We start from the raw sequence: 10,907 nt of genomic DNA on the forward strand, positions 1-10,907 counted from the left end.
CCCAATTGACATTGATGAAAAACATAAAAGCTAAATTGCCGTATTTATTGCGTGGTAAGTTGCAAACGTGCTGTCTCGCACGGGATTATCAAGGGATTCTTCTGATGTCAAGAGGACTAGGTCGAGTTCCATTCCCCTATGACGCCCATTTGGATGCCCCCAATCCAGACCCGTTTGGAATAAATACAGGTTTCCTTGGAGATGGTTGAGGATCTTTCAAATCTTGTTCTGAGTGGACGGTAGCAGGTTTGGGGAGAGGTCACAAGGGAACATTTATGTCCCCTTCCGGACCGACAACACGCAAGGAGTCCATGGCACCCCCTCCTTGGTCTCCGCTTCCACGTCTAAATATCGCTGCACAATCTCCATCTTGGCCTTACTCCTTACCTTGGTGATGAGGCTCCGGACTCCAAGGTCGGGGTCGTAGCCATGCTCGACGATAGCTTGACAAACCGCAACGTCGTCTTCTATCTGGAGTTGAAGATTGCCGAGTAGATTCTCTCCTTTGCCTTTAGACAGATTCACCGGACGTGAAATTCCTTTCTCTAATTCAAGAAGAAACTTGTGTGCTACCAGAGTCTGCTCAGTGTTCGTGAAAATGGTAGGAATGGTAAGAATGCCGAAATGCGACCTGTCAGTGGTGTCTACGATCTGTTTTAGCACTCATAGTTCAACCAAAGGAGGAATTAAAGACGAACAAATTAGGCTTTGAAAACGTCCTTCATCTCGTTCTGTAATTCACCTACCAAATTTTCCTTTCCTTTTTCGTTGCAGGAGTTGCAGCTCAGTCTGGCGCCGTTCGTTTTCCAGAACGACTGGATTTTCGAACACAAGAATTGGTCGCAAGGATGTATATTGTCTTGGAACAGTCGATAAACTTCCTGTTGCATCGATCCTCATATTTGCCTAGATTGTGTTACTCATGTTTGACCCCGTATAAAAGGGGGAAGCATACTTTCGTCAAATGGGATAAGCAGCGCCTGATGAACGCTAGAACCGAATTTCTCGAATTTATCTAGGAATACAATGGATCTTTGGCTATTATGATTTGCAAGAAAGCTGTTGAGAGCCGACCGGTCCACGGATCCCATAACGTGAGCTCTTTGACCAAACATGTCGCGAGCATCCTTTACTGTCGTGCAATATACAACCTCGGAATCCGGGGACAGTAGCTTGCCCAGTCATTTTGCTATTTCAGTCTTCCCGTGTCCACTCGGTCTGCCAAATACGAGGACCAGAGGTCGTTCGGATTGGAGGAGAAAATAGCCAAGTAAGTGTCTGATTAATTCGGACACTGCATACTCTTGCGCAACGAGATAGTGGATGCCGAAGATAGCCTCCGATTCATGTCGTTTCGCTACTTGCCAAAATCTTGGAGGAAGCTCTGGAATTCCTTTGGCTTTGGCAAGGAGGTATCTTGGAGTAAGATTCAGACCGGATAGAAATTGCTTTCCCATATTTCCTTCCCACCATTTGTCATCGTCGTCGCCGCATTTGTGACTAGCTTTTTTCAGGGAGTCGGATATGTTCAACTTAGCGTGTAAGGGGAAGATGAGGGCCTTTGGGACGAAACTTGGAGAAGCCCCGAGACGAAGAAGAGTTGTGACCATCTCGGTTTTATCGTGTTCCTTGTCTGTAGATCGAATGATGGAGAATCCGAGAAGCGGCATATTCGAGTCAGGAGACACAGTGTTTACAGAGACTCCGTATCCTACCCACTCTTGCAAGATGCGGATATCGCCATGCTGAACAGCATAGAAAATGCTCGGAAGGCCGCAGATTCCTCGATTCAGTTCCAGCCGGACAAACTCGTCGGATTCGGGTCGTAGGTGCTCCTTCACTGCTTTACATCTCACACCGTCCCGTAGTTCGCTGAGCAGAGACCTCATCCACTCCGAGTCGGATGCAGATAGTTCATCGACCTTAGGGCATACACCACCCTTCGGCAACTCTAGAGTTCAAGGGATGCGATTGCGAGCTGGACTATTCGAAACCGCGTTTAGAGCCACTGTATAGGTATTGTTGACAAGATTGAAAGGCGAGTGATGATGGTAGCATGATGGCTTCTCGAACTCAACAATTCTTTGCCTAATATATGCAATAACGTTCACCAAGAGAGATCAGGCTAGTTGGGACAGAAACAGGGGACATATGAAACTGGTTGCGGTGTTCGTCGTGGAGTATAAACCGAATCGAATATATTTTTTATTCGACTTGAGACCTTGGCCGGCGGGGAAAGGGAATAAAGGCTCATAACTCGAGACATAAAAGACATAGCTCACGAAAGAAAGGACGGCAACTCAGATACGGTCTGGTTTATGAAACTTGACTTAATGAGTCTCGCAGTTAGATAAGAAAGGTTTCCCAGGTGATCAATCGTCCTGAGAGTACCCAACGTTCGGATTGTCGCTCCCCATCTGATGAAGTCTCGCCCGCATACCATTCGCTCTGTTCTTCAATCCCTCCGGCAAGTCATCAAACCTACATTCGTCTACCCACGCGCCCACCCCATGCTGAAGGACATTCTGTGCTCTGGCACTACTTCCCTTGACGTGCCCGATACTACCATGGAGGGTCATCCGTTCCACCGTCGCATCGTAGACCCCTCGATGAAGGATATTGTTGTCGTAGAACATCACGTCCCCCGCCTTGATCTCGACAATTTTCTGCCCCAGCATATTGGACTCATATGGGTCAGCGTTGCGCTCTGCCTCCGTCCGCGCCCGTCGATGCGACTCTGGCACCACGACCAGCGATCGATCGTCGTAGAGCGCCAGGTTCCACTGCGCATGCCACGCTGGCTCGTTCAATCTCTTGAGCTCCTCTTCCACAGTAGCGGTTGGCGGGATATCATCTCTATGCCATCGAAGCGCGAAGTCCTGATCCGGCCGGACGAGTAGGTTGTACAGCTCCATCACCAGCTCGTCATCCGTCGCACTCAGCAGCTCCTTCACTGGCGACACGATCGCGTCGCTAAAGTACGATGCGGTGAGGGCTTTGGAGTTCGGGAGTGCGGGATGGAGGAGGTGCTGGACGCCCCAGATGCCGTGGGACGGATCGGACGGCCATGGGGGGAATTGCTTGGGGAGCGTGCGAATGTGCGACCATTTCCCCGCCCGCGCGAGGGTCACGGCTTCAGAGCAGGCGGTGCGAAGGGTTTGGAGTTCATGTTTGGAGAGAACAGAGGGGATGAGGACGAATCCATCATGTTCAAGTGAGGTGAGAAGGTCGGCCATTGTGCTGGTGGAACAAAACTGGGTGAGGTGAGGATGCACGGTTGGCTGGGGTCGCTCACAGCTTTGGCATAATACCAACCCACCTTAATGTACCATTGAACCTACCATAGTAATGTACCATTGAACCTAATGTACCAACCTAATGTATCATCAATGTTCGCCGGGTGGCAATGCTGGGTGACATTGCCGAGTGTCGGGTCGATCAATGAGGAGAAGTCACAACGGCACGGCACACTATCTACTGCACTATTCACTGCAATACGGGTCACCATATTTTGGTGGATTGAACTGCTGCACTATCGCCTACTCTACAGTTTGTTATCCCATGATCATATTCACGTCTTCATCATCCCCCCACCCAAGGCAATTGAATGAACCAAACACTGTCCATTTGCCATCATGATATCCCATTAAGCAGACCTTGTAGAAACTGAGTGGAATGAACCCATGAAGGCTATCGCATCTGGGCGTACCTTCCTCGACGTTTGTTGGTCCTCTTAAGATAGAACTTTTCGACGACCGAGCCGTGCCGCCTTTTATCGAACTTAAGAAGAGGTAAGATTGGGGACGGGAATTCCTCCCGCTGGTCTTGATTTATAGATCGAAGCAGATTGAGGTCGTTCGGGTGATCGGGTTGGGAGAGTGTAGTTGTGATCGGGGGGACTGAGAGCGGACAGCTTCGGATGGTCACTGATACCCGATGGCGTCGGTGCAGGGCTTGCTTGCGGTTCCATCGACGGTTTGGACGGTATATCGGAGACTTGATGCTGCGGCTGTACAGCTTGGCTGGCTGAGAGCCCATTCGTGACGGGGGTAACGCCGTTGCCATTAACTGCTTCGACCTTCACAGGAGAGCGCTGCTGCGGGATAGCAGGAGGGAGGGAGTCCCGTGGTTTCTCGGCCTTCATGTCAGACACTGTGCCATCCGCATCTGCGGTGGGTGTCGCTTTCTTGTACGGAAGTTTGACAATCAAGCTCCTCGGCCCTTCACGCTCCGGATCGGACTCCAGATCGCCATCCGACATCGAGCCATCAGTCGCGTCACCGTCGTCCATCTGGTCGTCTGCGTCATCGTCGCCATCCCACTCGTTCCCAGAGGATACATCGTCGTCTTCATCGTCCATCTCATCAGAATTGTAATCCTCGATGTGAGCATCGCCTTTTGCCCACCCGTTCGCCGTGCGTCCTCCAGACCGCGTAGGGCGAGCACCTGAACGTGTCGGCGGAGCAGTTTCGGACGCTTCGGACTGATCGTAGGACCCATTCATTGGGGAGTCAGCCGCTGCGGCTTGCCCAGTAAGCAATGTCTCGCCGTAGAGCCCACCAAGGCGTGACCGGACTTGACGTCCACTGGCGGTCACCGTCGGCCTGCTGGACTCGGCGGGCATGGCAACGCCGGAAGTGCGAGTCGATCGACGAACCGACAATGCGTCGGATGTGTCGTCCTCGTCGTCGGAGAAGGTGTACTTCATGCGCTTGCCGCGTGTCCGACCTTCATATAGGGAGAAGCCAGGCTCTGGACGGGAGAACTGCGCCTTGCGCGACAATCGGTATTCACGACGTTTGCGTTTCTGGTTTTATTCGGTTAGTGAGGCCTGTTGCAAGCTGATAGGACAATTACCTCTTCTGTTGCCTCGAATCTGGGGATGGCGGCCAGGATCTTGTCCGCAAGCCGTCGACTGGCTTGTGCGCCATCCTGCTGTAGCCTGGCGCTCACTTCTCGCAGTTCATCGATTGTTCCTGCGACGTTCCACCACGTAATATTCTTCAGGTTCCGATTGCCTTCGCGATATAGTCGGAACGGGGTGTCGTCTTGGCCTTCGACCAGCCAGTACTGCCTCTTGTCCCCATCACGGCCCCATGGCTGCACCGACAGCGGTTGGTTGAGGTCGTCTTCGTGCCGATTCTGCTTGTAGGAGTCCTTGACCGTCTTCGACACGACTTCGGAGCTGTGGAGGGCCCAGAGCACGAGGGTTCGGAGGAGGGTGAGCTGGGAATATAAATCAGCATGATGGACAAATACGCGTGGAGAGGACGAACCCGTTCCGCTGGAGCCATGGAATTGAATGACTTCCCGCCCGAGAGCGGGTTGACGCCGCCCCAGGCTCGAGGCCATTCATTCTTGTGGAAGGAGATCGCGTCTTCGAGAGCTCGGCCATAATGAGCGCGTCTATCGGTGAAATTCTTAGCATATGAACCATTTCCATCATATATTTCGTGTATCACGCGTCGATGTCGCGTCTTCGGGCGATTCTTACTCTATCAGCTTCTTCCGGTTCAAGACGAGACCGAGCAGGGCGCAAAGGAGATTCTCGACCTGTGGGGACGGGTACGAATCGACAACTCCACGCTCGATATCTTGAGGTCCCAGATGGGCTGTCTTCGCAGGGAAAGCTTCCGAGAAGCGGTTTCTGAACATCACGAGGAACTATATAGATCCATAGGTTAGCTACGGGATCCCATTCGCGCGATTGACATCGAGGCATAACTGGAGACGCGTCATGAACGCGTTGAGGGACTTACTGCAATGTCTGGATTATCAGCAAGGACCTCTTCATGAGGAGGAGAGGCAGGTCTCTTCCTCTTCGGAGGAGGACTCGAAGACGGCTCTTTCATGATGGAACCGGGCTTAGGACGACCGGAAGACATGTTGGCGCCGATTTTCTCCAACTCCATCCGCTCATCATCTGTCGGCGGTGCTGAGGACAAGGAGGAAAGTGAAGAAGAGTCGTCCATGGTGAAATTTGCATGTGGAGGTGACAGCGTGGTTCTATTGTGACTTGGGAGGAAGGTGGATGTGGGAATTCAAGGTGGTGATGTTCAGGTGCACGGAGCTAGCGACTTGAGCCAGCCACGACAGCAACGCTGATTGGGCAGGGATGACAGCACTCGCAATTAATGTTGTGTTGAGATCACGTTTTGGAAAGAATAGACTTTGATTCCGATAACTATCTTCAGTGAGGTTGCTTAGGCGTCCGGAGGAGCCGTCTATTGAGTTTCCAGCCATTCCGGGAGCCTCCCGAGTGATTTCGAAGGACGAGGGACAGGACTGCAGAATAAACAGCTCCAGGAGGATATATCGTCTCTGGTATATCAAGGGAAGCAAGGTTCCTTTGAATGATGTCCCATCCACGCCAAACCATCATTCCTAGCATATGGGCGCTGCACGGCAACTCACTGGAAATACCATGAAAGCGATGCTGGTGCTCACGCCTAGTGGTCCATTGCTCTTCTAGTGATGCATCCTATTGACGAATCCAGCTAAAGCAGATCCGTGATGCATTCTTCGTGTGACATTACCAATGGTCATTACCAGTGGTCTCGGAGCACCTGTACAGCAACCCCCATCAAGATGCACCATTTGCAGCTCGGAGGAGGGCGCCTATGTTGCTTCGAGATGCAGTATATGAAGTGCCCGACGCATTTGGCGTTCGTGGTAGATGAAATTGGGGGGCTGGTCGTGGTCCCCCCAGTTGCCAGCGTCGACCGGTCGCAACGATACCGACACCCCAACGGGCTCCCACCGTACCACACAGCGTATATTGCTTTCCTACGCCGAATGATGGCATTCCCAAGCCGGTTTCAGCCATTATCGACGAACATGCCATGTAGAAAATATCAATATATGTGATGGAAATTGAGACTTTCAGGATAACTATCGAGAGACTTTTGACCCGAGAAGGAACCCAGGAGTCCGTAGAACATTTTCCGTGATGAATTCGAGGCAGTCGGATTTGATTGAGAGCTGGAATGCGAGCATGATGCGAGCATGATGCGAAAGATGAGACGCAAGTCCCAGGGTGCTAGAGGGGACGACTCGCCAAAGACGGCGTGCGAACAGCCCTTCTCAACGCAACATCCGCCTTCGCCATCCAAGACGATTCCACAACTGAATAAAGATAATGAGAAGAAGTAAGATCAAATAGGAAAAATTGACTCAGAAGGCAAATAATGTAGCCGCCAGTGGAGCAGCAAAGATATCAAAGGAACCGGTCAACAGACACCCACATCATTTCTAGTCCAGAAATAGGGATCCTAATTCGTATATATCGCGCCGAAACACCATCATTCGCATTTTCTGGTCAGATTCAAGCTGCATGGACACGATGAAGAGCGATGGAGTGATTCTGGTGCTGGACGGACGTTGCGTGAAGGCTCGCCTGATGTGGACTAGCGCATCCGCTCCGCTTATCTAATCGACTTCGCCTTGGCACCGCACAACTCAAACTTCACCAAATTCTACCACCACTCCGCCCATACATTTCGTCAATCACACAACAAGACCCCTTTGCAGTTTCAGAAGGAGCAAAGATGGTGAGTCGATCCATATTCTTTGGCGTTTCCTACATCGAGGACATCTCTACCTGGATATGTGAGATGGAGATGGTCCCGGATGGTTGTCGAGGAGCCGGCGTCGATTCGAGATGTTCGCGAAATCGCAACAATTGCTGACGGAGTTTTCTAGGGTCGCGTTATTCGAAATCAGAGGAAGGGGTAAGAGAAGACACATCCCATTGATCGAATCACCAGCTCATCACCATCCTAGCCGCGGCTCGATCTTCAAGGCCAACACCCGCTTGAACAAGGCCCCGGCCAAGTTCCGATCCCTCGACTACTCCGAGCGACATGGCTACGTTCGCGGCATCGTCAAGGACATCATCCACGATGCCGGCCGCGGCGCCCCGCTCGCCAAGGTCACCTTCCGCGACCCGTACAAATACCGGCTCATCACGGAGACCTTCATCGCCAACGAGGGCATGTACACCGGGCAGTTCGTCTACGCCGGGAAGTACGCCAGCCTGACGGTCGGCAACGTGCTGCCGCTCGGCTCCGTCCCTGAGGGAACCGTGGTGACGAACGTCGAGGAGCAGCCGGGTGACCGTGGCGCGCTGGGGAGGACCTCCGGCAACTACGTCACTGTCATCGGCCATAACCCCGATGAGGGCATCACCCGTGTCAAGCTCCCGTCCGGAGCGAAGAAGGTTGTCAAGAGCAGCGTTCGTGGCATGGTGGGCATCGTCGCTGGTGGTGGACGAACGGACAAGCCGCTGCTGAGTACGACATGAAATTTCGGGATCGAAGAGCATGACTGACAGCGATACAGAGGCGTCTCGCGCGAAGCATAAGTTTGCCGTCAAGCGCAACTCATGGCCCAAGACTCGTGGTGTGGCAATGAACCCCGTCGACCATGTACGTATCTCGCATCATCCCTCGGGAATCCCACTAACCCGCGTCCACAGCCTCACGGTGGTGGTAACCATCAACATATCGGTAAGGCCTCGACCATCTCCCGGTACGCCACACAAGGTCAAAAGGCCGGTCTCATCGCCGCGCGGAGAACGGGTCTGCTGCGGGGAACCCAGAAGACGAAGGATTAGAGGGGATGAACACTGCGGCGGTCGGCACGGCAATCGGAGTTTATGCATATCATTCATGGCTGGATGTCATTGCGGCCTGGGTGTTGGTCTCTGGCTATCACAAAAATCAAGGGACATTAGCGATTTGATCTCTGGACTGCTGCTTCTGAGTGACTGTGATTCGTCGGGTGTTGTGGAGCGGACCGCGTGTATTCTACAGTATGCTTCGGTTGGGATTGTGCTCCAGTTTTTCTGATTCAAATATACTGGAGATCGAAGTCTCAGTCACGTTGGGATATGGCCACAGTCTGGTGATACTCCACACCAGCAAGCGACGAGTTCCCATCCAACGACTAAATTTATCCATCGATAGCCCATACTTTTGATACCAACCTGAAGGGGCGCGGGGCTACGTCTATGAAACTTCTCCGCCCGACCAATCCCCAGCAGTGGAGCACCGCAGCACGAAACAACGTTGGTTAAAAGGCCTCACAAAAAGCGCCCCCTCCACTTCAGCGTGTAACATCCAGGCCATCGACCTGCATCGTTATTCGAGGCCCGATCATCGTTGTCCGGCGCTAAGCGTCGCAAATCTGCGCAGTGGAGATGGCATTTTAGTCTCCCGACAGGTATTTGCCGCTGCATGTGGAACATGACGATCGACAACGCTCTTCCCCTGGTGAACCGCCGACCAGCGGTCTCTAACCTGCCCAAACCGTGTGTTTCATGCGCCCTTCCCCATTGATTTCCTCATTGCAATATCTAGGGCTTGTCGTCTCCCTCGATTCTCGTTTCCAACAGATTAATCGTTCCCATCCGACTGAATACATCAATCGTCTCGCATCCATCCCGTATGCGTTCTCATATTCTTTTCATTCGCTTATATTAAACCCAACCATCGCTTTGTGACCGGCGGCGAACCCGTCCGTTATCGATAAAACTTATTTCCTACATTTATTGCACAACACCACGGCCGGCACCAGAGAGCCCAGAGTCCAGACCTGGCCCCCTTGTTGACGCACACCCCACCCATCGCCATCAATCTGATCAACATCCCTGAGGAAGCCTTTGTTTGGACGTTGGAGGTCTTGGGAGAAAGGCAACAATCAATAATCAATATCCTTGAAAGGTCCTTTCTCCCCCTTATTTTAATTCCGGCCGATCTTCTCCCCTCTCCTCTTCTACCTTCCATCATTTCCATCGCTGAGACCTGCGAATATACTCGGACGCCATACACACGATGATGAACATGAAAAAGCTCGATCGATTGAAGCAGTGGGCGGGCGAGCGCATGGGCGGGGAGGCGAAAACTAACACGACGGAAGATTTCAAGGCGTTGGAGGTGGAGATGACGATGAGACATGATGGTACGCCCGTCCTACGAGCTGGTGGAATCGTGGACATGGAAGCTGACTTGATGGGATCACATAGGCATGGAAAGTCTCCACAAGTCGATGACCACATACATGAAGTCGTTGTCGAAGCGACAGGAAGGGGACGACCGGGAGAAGGCATTGTCGGTCGGCAATCTTGGGAGTACCATGGTCAATCATGGACAGGACTTCCAGACCGATTCGGAGTTTGGGAACTGCCTCATAAGTATGATCATCGATGTCCTGGGATACAAACGAAGGCTAATGAGGGATATAGCTCTCGGTCGAGCGAACGAGATCATCGCGCGGAAGCAGGAGGGGTACGTCACTGCGGCGACATCAAGCTGGCTTGAGTCGCTTGAACGCTCGCTCGCACAGATGAAAGAATATCAGGTACGCATCCATCCACGGAGCATGAAGGACCAACGCTGACACTCCCAGGCCGCCCGAAAGAAGCTCGAACAGCGCCGACTCGCGTACGACGCGTCCCTCGCTAAGGTGCAGAAAGCCAAGCGCGAGGACTTTCGCGTGGAAGAGGAGTTGCGGTCGCAGAAGGCGAAGTACGAGGAGTCGAGCGACGATGTGCTGCGGCGGATGCAGGAGATTCAGGAGTCAGAGGTGGAGAGCGCGGCGGACCTGACGGGGATGTTGGACGCACAGCTGGCGTACTACGATAATTGCCGGGAGGTGCTGTTGCAGGTGAAGCGGGAGTGGCCGACCTCGTACGTACCCGGAGAGTGATGCAGTCGAAGTTCGAACCTTACTGACGACATGTTAGCCAACGACATGACTCCCACCATAGCCGCCACGGACCCCGCTCCCGATCCAGCACCGCCGACCGCTTCAGCATGGCCGAGCACCCCTCCACCAACCTCCGCCCCATCACCACCCGCTTCGCCCCCCGCACCCAATCCGCCTCCCCTAAACACGAGATCCCCACT

The 10,907-nt window shown here is 52.9% G+C and overlaps 5 protein-coding genes across 5 annotated transcripts in view; 2 read left to right on the forward strand and 3 right to left on the reverse strand.

The window, feature by feature from the left end:
• Positions 1-952: 952 nt before the first annotated feature.
• On the reverse strand, positions 953-2,130 carry P152DRAFT_167802 (uncharacterized protein). Its single transcript, XM_033674064.1, has one exon. It carries the CDS (start codon positions 1,887-1,889, stop codon positions 1,182-1,184), a length of 708 nt encoding a protein of 235 aa, XP_033530906.1. The 5' UTR covers positions 1,890-2,130; the 3' UTR covers positions 953-1,181.
• On the reverse strand, positions 2,131-3,349 carry P152DRAFT_167801 (phytanoyl-CoA dioxygenase). Its single transcript, XM_033674063.1, has one exon. The coding sequence runs from the start codon at positions 3,234-3,236 to the stop codon at positions 2,373-2,375; it is 864 nt and encodes a 287-aa protein (XP_033530907.1). The 5' UTR covers positions 3,237-3,349; the 3' UTR covers positions 2,131-2,372.
• Positions 3,350-3,497: 148 nt separating this feature from the next.
• P152DRAFT_461696 (uncharacterized protein) lies at positions 3,498-6,065 on the reverse strand. The gene is made up of 5 exons (XM_033680183.1): positions 5,760-6,065; positions 5,495-5,664; positions 5,277-5,406; positions 4,858-5,226; positions 3,498-4,807 (listed from the first exon to the last, which is right to left on the reverse strand). Exons 1-5 carry the CDS (start codon positions 5,970-5,972, stop codon positions 3,782-3,784), a joined length of 1,908 nt encoding a protein of 635 aa, XP_033530908.1. The 5' UTR covers positions 5,973-6,065; the 3' UTR covers positions 3,498-3,781.
• Positions 6,066-7,524: 1,459 nt separating this feature from the next.
• On the forward strand, positions 7,525-8,616 carry P152DRAFT_461697 (putative 60S ribosomal protein L8). The gene is made up of 3 exons (XM_033680184.1): positions 7,525-7,550; positions 7,702-7,730; positions 7,783-8,616. Exons 1-3 carry the CDS (start codon positions 7,548-7,550, stop codon positions 8,300-8,302), a joined length of 552 nt encoding a protein of 183 aa, XP_033530909.1. The 5' UTR covers positions 7,525-7,547; the 3' UTR covers positions 8,303-8,616.
• Positions 8,617-9,833: 1,217 nt separating this feature from the next.
• The window catches only part of P152DRAFT_452171 (BAR-domain-containing protein), a gene marked incomplete at both ends in the record, with an annotated part of 1,423 nt that continues 349 nt past the window's right edge, over positions 9,834-10,907 (forward strand). Inside the window, 3 exons of the mRNA XM_033678275.1 lie at positions 9,834-9,960; positions 10,025-10,359; positions 10,408-10,688. Of these exons, the coding sequence (XP_033530910.1) occupies positions 9,834-9,960; positions 10,025-10,359; positions 10,408-10,688 (743 nt within the window). The remainder of the gene's footprint in view (positions 9,961-10,024; positions 10,360-10,407; positions 10,689-10,907) is intronic.

The sequence above is a fragment of the Eremomyces bilateralis genome, assembly GCF_010015585.1.
Source record: "Eremomyces bilateralis CBS 781.70 unplaced genomic scaffold P152scaffold_26, whole genome shotgun sequence".
Classification (NCBI taxonomy): Eukaryota; Fungi; Ascomycota; class Dothideomycetes; order Eremomycetales; family Eremomycetaceae; genus Eremomyces; species Eremomyces bilateralis.

Excerpts from the sequence above, each read along its gene's own strand:
- P152DRAFT_167802 (XM_033674064.1), bottom strand. The coding sequence starts at position 1,889 with ATGAGGTCTCTGCTCAGCGAACTACGGGACGGTGTGAGATGTAAAGCA.
- P152DRAFT_167801 (XM_033674063.1), bottom strand. The coding sequence starts at position 3,236 with ATGGCCGACCTTCTCACCTCACTTGAACATGATGGATTCGTCCTCATC.
- P152DRAFT_461696 (XM_033680183.1), bottom strand. The coding sequence starts at position 5,972 with ATGGACGACTCTTCTTCACTTTCCTCCTTGTCCTCAGCACCGCCGACA. Across the intron at positions 5,407-5,494 it reads AACCGGAAGAAGCTGATAGA|ACGCGCTCATTATGGCCGAG; the intron begins GTAAGAATCGCC and ends TTTCACCGATAG. Across the intron at positions 5,227-5,276 it reads CCATGGCTCCAGCGGAACGG|CTCACCCTCCTCCGAACCCT; the intron begins GTTCGTCCTCTC and ends TTATATTCCCAG.
- P152DRAFT_461697 (XM_033680184.1), top strand. Across the intron at positions 7,731-7,782 it reads ATTCGAAATCAGAGGAAGGG|CCGCGGCTCGATCTTCAAGG; the intron begins GTAAGAGAAGAC and ends TCACCATCCTAG.